Source organism: Taurulus bubalis, assembly GCF_910589615.1.
Source record: "Taurulus bubalis genome assembly, chromosome: 3".
NCBI classification, from domain to species: domain Eukaryota; kingdom Metazoa; phylum Chordata; class Actinopteri; order Perciformes; family Cottidae; genus Taurulus; species Taurulus bubalis.
Window position 1 is genome coordinate 7,511,145 of NC_136591.1, and position 10,566 is coordinate 7,521,710.

Here is a 10,566-nt window from a genome sequence, read left to right on the forward strand (position 1 = left end):
TCAGTGCTGCCCACAGGGGCCCAGGAGAATATTAGATTATGAGGCGGCCAGATCCAACATCAAACCTGTTGTGCCGAAAGGTCACCAACACCCTGAAACAGACATGGCCGCTCTCCATTAGAGGGACTGAACCCTTGTGTTTGACCCCATCATGGCATCCTGATTGATTTCAAAGAGAGTATGAGATTATTTGACCTTAAAAAGGTTTCATTCATCCCCTGATAGAAATAAAGAGCAATTATGTAGTTGCATTTTCCACCAAATTAAGACACATAACTGCACAAATCAGTGAAACCAAATATCGGCTCTCACTTGCTTTGCATAAATGGGGATTTTCTCTTTCATCTTAAAAGTAAACTTTTGAGTTTTGTTCATTTAGCGTGTCAAATTCTAGCGTGATGAATGGTAATTCATAACAGAAACCAGTGTATAACTAATTTAAAAGCAAAAAAAGGCATTCATATTTAGAATGATCGACTTATAATTGAAGCTGTTACAGTGCTTAGTCTCTGCTTTTGTAACTGTATTTCCATTCAAAAACAAAACAGCCACAATACTTGATATGATTGAATCTATTGATATGCATGGCCGTTAAAGGGGCTCCGTATCGCAACATCACACCAAAAGTTCAAATAAGACTTCTTCATCTTTTATTTTTGCACAACAGCAGACAGTTTAAGCAGGAAAATGTTTACTGCACTTTGCAAAATGTGAAGAAACAAACCCAACACAAACTAAACAAACAGAGAGGTAGATTCTTGAAAAAGTTTGTTCCTTGATATTCATAGTTAATGGCCACTGTCAAATTAATGTTATCAAAATAATAAATACAATATTGACTTTTCTCAAATATTTAAGGTCCAGTCAGAGATCAGAACAAAGACTCTAATGATTTAGTCTACTGTTGTGCTTTACCGTTTGTCAGCGATGTTATGAAGTACTGATGACGCTGTGATTTCACAGATACACTCAAAGCACCCACGTGTTGAAAAACACTGCTAATTTATTTTTCCTTCTCTCATACCATTTTTTTTTTACAGCAGAAATGCAGAGAGTTTAAAAAGAAACTGTAAAGCAAACAGCCCCCAAAAAGCCAGACCTCCCAAACAAGTAACAAAATAAATCTGAGGGGTCATTTACGCTTCATGACTTCTCTCCAACACTTCTCCTTTACTTGTACAAAAAAAATACAAGATAGTTTTACGTCCTCAGGCTTCTAAAATATTGATTTTAATTAATTAATTTGAGATGGTGGAATCACTGTGACTGCAAATGTGCGTGTGTTGGTTGGATTATTATCAATCTGGGCTGAGTAAACAGCTGATCTAAAAGCTCCAGGCTTACTGTGTGTGCACTGGTTTGAAACTTTTTTTTCCCAGAAATGTGCAGAATTGAAACACAACACTGACATGCTGAGGGACCTCATGATGGTTTCTGTGTCATCACCTAATTTCAAAGGAATAGACATGTTGGGAAATAAAAGTATCTGCTTTGATCTCGTACTGTCATGGATCTGGAGCCAGCAGTCAGTCGGTTAGCTTAGTTTTGCTCTATTCGAACAAAATCCATCTACCAAAACCTCTAAAGCTCACAAATTAACATGTTATATGTTTTGTCTCTGCAGTGTAAAAAACGACAGCTAACTTAATGGAATCTCCACTCGTCGCCTAGCAACTGTTTCAACGAAGATAAGCACATAACCCCCTGTAAAACATTTAAATATTTGTACATTTTGGTTTCTATATGGATTAAACAAACTAACTATGTGCTAAGAGGCACATGTTTACCTTTGGAGAGTTTCAGGCTAGCTGTTTCTCCTGGGGGGTATTCTTCGTACCTGGCTAAACAAAGTCAAGCAAATGTCCTAATCTCCATCTTAACTTAGCGAGATGATTGACATCGGGCTATCTGGGTTTCTTCACAGCTGATCCGCGCTGAAACGGTCTCGTTAATTCTAGCCAGACATCAGTCATCTGGATAAATGCGCGCGCCCGCTCCTCTTCAGAAGGATAATAATGGAGCACTGACACCACGATGTTCTAACAGTACAATGGCAAATAAACTCAGAGGAACCTCTTTTTATCTCTCTACTGAGAAGCAGGAGATGATCATGAAGGCATATGAGGAAGTCAATACCGTAATCATTCACAGCAAACGCGTTGCGAATATTCCAACGTTTTTGCAACGTTGTTGCCGTGAACGCAACTTTAACACCTGCCCCGCTGCGAGACATAAGCGTCACAAATATATCAGACAAGTTAAATGCGTCAGTGTTGGGAAAATGTATCGGCTAATTTGAAGTGCTTCATCACCCAAATCAATCAGATTATATTTACGAATGAATATATACTTATGAGGATATATGTACTGTATGCACGTATGAATCATGTACTATATATGTGTATATGAGTTTGAATATGTGTATGGGCGGATCAGTATGTATGTATTATTCATAATCAGAAATTCAATCAATTGAAGCAGTAAAAATAAATTATGTGTGATTCTCTGTATTCTCATCACGATCACCTTAATCATGTTCTACAATAATGATATGTATGGTGTATTAATAGCACTGTCATATAGTTATGAGTGCTTTCAACACATCCATAAGTTTCTTTAGAGCTAAATAAACTTAAGAACAGCGGCATGCAGCGGCTGATAGTCTGTGTCTGAGACGGGCGATCAGCTGCGCCTGTGGTGATCAATGTCCGCGGCTCGAGAAGCTCTCGTAAATAAATTATTTCTTGCCGGCAAAATCTATAGCGCCGCGTACAGGAAGTCATGATGAGGTAAAGGATGGATCCTGCCGATCTGAAAGAACTCTCTCCCTATAAAACTAATATAACTAATATCGCTCCTTCATCAATGAGGAAGTGAGCTGCCTTTTTTGTCCGGTGGGAGTGTCCAGCTTATCCAGTGAATTTCAGTAAGCCTGCCCGGGAGCAGGTTTACATTTTTGGATGTGTTGCTATGGTGATTAATCTAAGCTTGCTTCGAGAAACCGAGAACGCCTGACCTACGTCATCTTATCCTGACAATTAGCCCGCTAACTCAGTAAGCCAGGTACGAGAAATAGGGCCCTGGTTTCCAGTTTATGCTAAGCTAGGCTAACCAGCTGCTGACTCCATGTGTACCACACAGACGTATTATGGTTATCTTCTCATCCAACTCACGGGTTAAGGCTCTGTCTGGAAAATGATTCCTTGTTTCAAAATCTAGCTTTAAAACCATCGCTATTTCAGTTTTGTGCTTATGTACGTTACATATTTCAAAATAAATATGTCACCACCAGCAAATCTGTGACCAAGTAGTATTGTATCACAACAAAATTATAGAGAAATGGTCCACATTGTACGGAGTGAGTCGGGCGTGACTTAGTGAGGTCATTTTGGCCATGGGGTCTCCAAGCAGATATATCCGGCCATGTGTGTATCTTTTGTGGTGCATAAAGCGCTTGATAATGATCAAACACTAAAGCATTACGGCACACATCAATAAAATAAAGATGGTTCTCACTAATAAGACCTTAGAGACACCCAGTATAGGTGGCTAACGATGTGCACTGTCATGACTGAATTACAACAGGACAATGAGACAAAACAGGCTTCTTCTTCTTTTTTTAAATTCACTTTGATACACCCTCTGAGATTGTCACGGTGGTCCAGCAGTTCTGCTTCAGATCTAAAAGGACTTTTTCCACGACTTGCAGAGGATCTTCTGGAAGGCGCGCCTGAAGTCCCGGTTGAAGATGGTGTAGATGGCGGGGTTGAGCGAGCTGTTACAGTAGCCGATCCAGAAGAAGAATTTAAAGAGCGGGTCGGGGATCTTACAGGAGTCCCTGCACACGCCGTACAGGCTGTAGCTGAAGAAAAAGGGGAACCAACACACAACAAACACCCCCATGACCACAGCCAAGACAAAGGTAAACCTCTTTTCCCTGGCTTGAGAGGCCTTCTTCCTGGCTAAGGAGCTGCGGCGGCGTTTCCTCCTGGAGGTGAAGAGGTCCATGGACTTGTTACTGACTCTGGAGATGCGTGTGGACTGCTTGGGGACGGAGCTCTTCTTGTGGCTGGCCCTCTTGGCTTTCTTGGAGTCCTCCTGCTGGGGTTTGTGACCTTTGCCCTCCGAGGAGGAGCTCTCCATGTCTGCGTCCTCAGTCTGTTGGCCGACGGTGACGGTGCGTTGGCTGGGCGTAGGCGGGCACTGACAGTGGCCGTTCTCTCTCTCGCCGTTGAAAGGGGAGGTGGCTTTGCTCAGTCCATTCTCAGTTTGAGTAACACCATCTGGCCGGAGATTTTTCCCCGACATGGTTCTGGTTCTGGTTTTGGCCACTTGGTATATTCTGATGTACACCAGCACCATGATTACGCACGGGGCGAAGAAGGACGCGATGCTGGAGGAGAGGATGTACCAAGTGTCATCATTCAGCTCGCACTGAGGCTGGGAGCTCATATTGGTGTTGCTGTCTACAGATAAGAGCGGCGGAGATGATATGAAAGCAGATATAAGCCACACAATTACGATGATGCACTTGACGCGTTTGGGAGTCCGCTTCAGGTTGTACTCTACCGCCTGCGTAACGGACCAGTAGCGGTCCAGACTGATTGCGCACAGATGGACAATAGACGAAGTGCAGAACAACACATCCAAAGCCAGATAAATGCCGCACCAAATGTTTCCAAAATACCAGTATCCCATAAGTTCATTTGCCAGGGAAAACGGCATCACCAGAGTGGCGACCAGGATGTCCGCAGTGGCCAGGGACACCAGAAAGAGGTTCTGCGGGGCTTTCAGCGCCCTGCTCGTCAACACCGCAATAACCACCAGAATATTCCCAACCACGGTAAAAAGAATGAGAAAACTTACAAGAGCAGCGATGCTGGCTATCGCTCCTAAAGAATATCCACTGTCCAGACTCCAGGTGGAATTCAGATGGATCACCGTGAACGCGTCCATTCCGCTGGCGTTATTAAACAAATCCATCCCGGCTTGTAGTGCGCTTTATGTGTATCCCGGAGTGGCTGAATCTGGGCTTACATTCACATTCAGCCCCTTAATGACTGAGGAGTCCATCAAAAGGCGCAGCTCCGCGGCCAATTCACAAATCTGACTGGATGAAGACGCGCGCGTGAAAAAGATTCCCACTTAGAGGAGTCTTTGGAGGTTATTTGTAGCCAGTGGATCATATTTTAAGATAACTTACTTAAAGAGAAAACAAATCTCGCTCGCGCCCTGCCATAGTGTTGTCACGCGTCTCCTGGTTGTCAGGAGTTGAGTGCCGTCCAGCAGCTCCCTTCCTCCAGCACAGTGCGCGCTCTCCTAATGATGCCCATGTGTTGTTCTCAGAGAACTCACTGCCCCGCCCCCGACACACAGCATTGTTTTCATATTGTTGGGATACGATAGGGCCAGGGACAATAAAGACTGTATCCTGATATGTGTTATTAATACGACATTTAAATGTGTGGGTTGGAACGTCAACATTTCTAGATTTTATGATTCAAAATGAGGGAGAAGTCAGTGTTTTTAGTGTCTTGGTATATTGACACGTTAACTCACTGGAGGTTAGTATTTCTGTTAAGTATTTTGGACTTTAAGCTGCTCTCCATCATTGTCAGGATATTTAAGGTGCGAGTTTTGTAAATGGAAAACCTGATAGACACATGCACGATTCATTTTGTGTGTCTTGAAGAGGAGAGTGTGAAGGAGTTGTGTTACAGTGTGATGTGAGGGAGTTGAGGGAAGCTGGAGATGTGAGGCTTGTAGGGATTTCTGAGTTGAGCTCATCAGGCAAGAAGCAGGCTGCGGCTACAGAAGATGGATTTGACATCCACATTTATATTTTAGGCTTGTTTGTCAACACACACACACCCATGGGGCCATGCCTCTATAACACTAACAGAGATGTTATGACACTGACAGCCGGCATCTTATCAACCTGTTGATAAAACCAACCTGACCTCACATAAATAATGCAACTGTACTGTCTGGTGTGTGAGTCCAAGCCAAACCAGTGCATTGATATGGGGGAGCTGGAACAAACACTCTTCCATGCAACGTTGGGCAGGGAAACATGTTTTGCTCATAAAAACGCTTGTTTTTTCTCCTCATTCACAGTTGATAGGAGAGGTTTTGATGATCACACTGCAGCCATTCTCCAGTCACAGTGCACTACACACGCCTGTGATGGAAGTCGGCGTTTTCCCCCAAGAGTCACACAAATGATTACATATAAAATAAATGTTCAAAATGCTTCAAATGTGTAAAAACTTGAGGTTAAAGAACAACAATTTAGACAACAAACAGGTACTACTGTACAAAGTGCACGTGCATTAAAGTGTACATTTGAATAAGCCTTTTTATTCTCTTCAATGGATTATCCTTCATGATTCCTGCATATCTCAATGAATAGCATTCATCATTCAAAAATATTTCATTCTTTTCATGAGGCAGAGACAATAAAAATGCAACCCTTGAAAATCCAACAGAAATGTGCATATCTTCGAAGAGAGTTGGGTGAGAAAGATGTTGAAAATGTATTAAAAATAAGAATACCAGTTTAACATTTTCAAACTAAAGAAATTCATGATAATGTTTGGAAATAATCCAGTGTTTGTATCCACATAAACAATTTACAAAGCAAAGCATTGGTGATAGATTATGAAGTATTAGGATATTTGCAGTCATCTTCGACTCTTTGGTTTAGGTTACATGTTATCTTATATAAAACACCATATCATCGCAGTAAAAGTTAAGGCAAGTTGTTTGCTTCAATAACAACAGAAAGATTAAACATGAAACATTCTCTTTCAGGATAATGCATGATGATTTCCTTTTGAGCCTGTATCACACAAAGAAAATCTATTTTTCTGTTTAACTAAAAGCTACCTGAAACAACGCTGAAAGGATTGAGGTGGCTTTCTCCTAAAGTGCTCCGTTCTTTGGTGTCAGACTTGAGAAGATTATGTTCTGTGATTACAAAGAGAAAGGGCTCTCTATCCAATGTCTCATGAGAACTTCACAACATGTTTTCAATATGAGTCTTGTGGGAGCTTCTACCTTTTATCTATAATTGATTTTTTGTTCACAAATGAATTGTGCTATCAATAGATTTTAAAAGAACCTTTGTGTTAACTTTGATATGATTGTGCAGCTTTAGTAAACTTGTCTTCTTCAGCAGTTCCGTATCTGTTGCAGGGGGAGGTGAGAGTATGACTCACGGTCTTACCTCATCCTATAGCTCGTCTGTGGAGTTGAACCAGTGACCTTTCAGTTCCAAGCCTGCCTCTGTCAGCTGGTCCCTTACAGCTCTCATAGCTGAATATGTCAGCTATGTAACAAGTGCAGGGCATCAGACTTAATCATGATGCATTACTGTACACGCTCCACCCTGGTGTGCTTAAAAGGAACTCCACTGATTTTACACATCAAAGTCTGTTTTCAGGAGAAAATACACCTCTCAAGCCTTTTGTGGCTGCAGAGCGAAATGTGTGAAATAAACACATTGTGTGACTAAAACATGTGTTGAATGCATTTCTTCCTCATAAGATATTTGCAAAGCCGATTTCCTTAAAGTATTTTAAGTCCAGCATGGTTCGCCCCCGTGTTTACTTGGTAGCAGTCTCTTTTGCTGGTGCAGTGCTGCGTTTCTTGTGACCGCCACCTGATGATTGACGGCAAAGTGTGACCCCATGGAAGGATTAGGTATTGAGTCATGTGTGTGCACAACATGAACAAAACTATTTGTTTAATAGAAGAAGAAGAACAAGAACAAGAACAAGAGGTGAAAAATCTACACTAGCTTTAGGTAGTCATTCTGCTGTGTACCTTCATGTGTGAGTGGAAGAGTCTGAGACGGTGATGGTTATGGTAATAGTGAAAACAAGCACGGGATTTTAACTGAAATATAGGGGAGGCAGAGAGATCCCTGTCAAAGTTGTTTTAAAATTCAGAAAAATGGCCATGTTTCTTCCACCTTTACAAAAACAGGAAGCACAGCATGCATGGAGTTGGAACAAAGAAGATCAGGTTTATAGTGGCAGCAGCGCTGAGCCGCCAGTCCAGGATGGCTGAGCGAACAAACGCTCTTTGCACAGCGCTGCTGAGGAGTGAGTGAGTGGCGTTTTGTTAATTGAGCACAAAAAGCACTTGTGAGGCACGACGAGGAGCTGTGAGCGGGGGAGCTGTCTGAGAGCTCAGCGTGAACCCTTTTGTTGCCTGATCATTATGGGTGGCAAGTCTAATTAATAATGATCTATTAAATGTATATATGTTAATGTATCTGCATCATCCGCATCATTGAGAGAACGTTTATGCTTTATCTGGAGCGAGATGCATCCTCTTTCTACGCTTGGATAAAATTTGACTTTGGCAGTTTCTCCTCCAAGCAAAGTGTTGCCATTAACACAATTACTTGAGTCTTTTGAACACCAAATCACAGACTGTTAGTTTTGTGTCTGCGCTTTCATATTTGAGTCAAAAGTATTTTCCGTCAGTTGCGGTGCTCAGCTGGATTTGCAAATTAACGTTTTAAGTTTTCTCCAAAATTATGTAATAGCATTGCATCACATGTATCAGCACGAGTGGCTCATATTGAGGATAAGTTAACTTCCTTTACGAAGAGAAATTGTCAAAAAATTATCAAAGTTCACATGTTTGTTGCTGTGCATAAAATACGAGAAAATGTAAGCTCTCCACGGGTTGTATTGAGGCAATCAACAATCAAACAATCACAATTGAATCCAGAGTGCAACCTTTCTTTCTGTTGTTGCTGTACAGTCAGGGCCACTGAGTGATCAGTGTTATTAGCGAGGAGATTTGTTAGTTGTTCCCTTGAGTCGAGAGGAGGTACAATCCTGTCAGGATCAGTATTTTCTTCGGGGTAACGTAACAGGAGTTTCAATATTTCTTAAACCCTTCAAACAAAGAGAACTACAAGCTATTTTCAAGGCAAGGCAAGTTTATTTGTATAGCACATTTCAACAACAAGGCGATTCAAAGTGCTTCACATGAAACCATTAAAAGCATCAAAACATAATGCAGATTTAAAAACAGTTAAGACAACATTAAAACAGTCAAAAAGCAAAATAAAAGTAGAAAAAGCAACATAAAAAATAAAAGTTGAATAAAAGTTGCAGTGCAGTTTAAGAAATAAAATGCAGTAGTGAGATGCAGTAATTGAATCTGGTTCAATTAAAGGCAGCAGCAAACAGAAAAGTCTTCAATGTGGACTTAAAGGAGCTAAAGGTTTCAGCAGACCTGCAGCTTTCAGGGACCTTGTTCCAGATATGTGGAGCAGAAAAGCTGAACGCTGCTTCTCCAAGTTTAGTTCTGACTCTTGGAACAGAAAGTAGACCCGTCCCAGACGACCTGAGTGGCCGGGATGGTTCATAAGGTAGCAGCAGATCGCAAACATACTTAGGCCCTAAACCATTCAGTGCTTTATAAACCAGCAGCAGGATTATAAAGTCAATTCTTTGTTTGACAGGGAGCCAGTGCAAAGACCTCAGAACTGGACTGATGTGATCCACTTTCCTGGTCTTAGTGAGGACTCGGGCTGCAGCGTTCTGAATCAGCTGCAGCTTCCTGATTGACTTTTTACAGAGGCCTGTGAACACACCGTTACAGTAGTCAGGTCTACTGAAGATAAATGCATGGACAAGTTTCTCCAAATCCTGTTGAGACATAAGTCCTCTAACCCTTGATATATTCTTCAGGTGATAGTAGGCTGATTTTGTAATTGTCTTGATATGGCTGTTCAGGTTGAGGTCTGAATCCATAACTACACCTAGATTTCTGGCTTGGTTTGAGGTTTTTAACATTAGTGATTGAAGCTGAGCGCTGCTTTCAATCGTTCGTCCATGGGACCAAAAACAATTACTTCTGTTTTATCTTGATTTAATTGAAGAAAATTCTGGCACATCCAGTTATTGATTTCTTCAATGCATTTAGCCAGCCCTTGTATGGGACTATAGTCCCCTGGTGGTATAGTTATGTAGAGTTGTGTGTCATCTGCATAATTATGATAACACACATTGTTGTTTTTCATAATCTGAGTCAGTGGAAGCATGTAGATGTTGAACAGAAGAGGCCCCAGTATTGAACCTTGGGGAACACCACATGTCATCCTAGTCAGCTCTGATGTGTAATTAGCTACCGACACAAAGTATTGTCGGTCCTTCAAGTAGGATTCAAACCAGTTAAGTGCTGCGCCAGAGAGTCCTACCCAGACTTCCAGTCTGTCTAGTAGTATGTCATGATCAACCGTGTCGAATGCAGCACTGAGATCCAATAATACTAAGACTGAGATTCTGCCACTGTCTGTGTTTAAGTGGATGTCGTTGAAAACCTTAACCAGAGCAGTTTCAGTACTGTGGTGCTGACGAAAGCCGGACTGGAAGACATCAAAACAGTTATTTTCGGCCAAGAAGTTGTTCAGCTGTTGAAAAACCGCTTTTTCCATTATTTTACTTAAGAATGGGAGGTTTGATATTGGTCTATAGTTTTTCAATATTTCGGGGTCTAAACTAGCCTTCTTTAGAAGTGGTTTAATAACTGCAGTTTTTA

The 10,566-nt window shown here is 41.5% G+C and overlaps 1 protein-coding gene across 1 annotated transcript; it reads right to left on the reverse strand.

Moving 5' to 3' along the window:
* Window positions 1-3,681: 3,681 nt before the first annotated feature.
* Window positions 3,682-5,021, reverse strand: LOC306734602 (alpha-2 adrenergic receptor; the record flags this gene model as incomplete). Its single annotated transcript, XM_079215963.1, has 1 exon — window positions 3,682-5,021. Exon 1 carries the CDS (start codon window positions 4,981-4,983, stop codon window positions 3,682-3,684), a length of 1,302 nt encoding a protein of 433 aa, XP_079072089.1. The 5' UTR covers window positions 4,984-5,021.
* Between the last annotated feature and the right edge of the window lie 5,545 nt (window positions 5,022-10,566).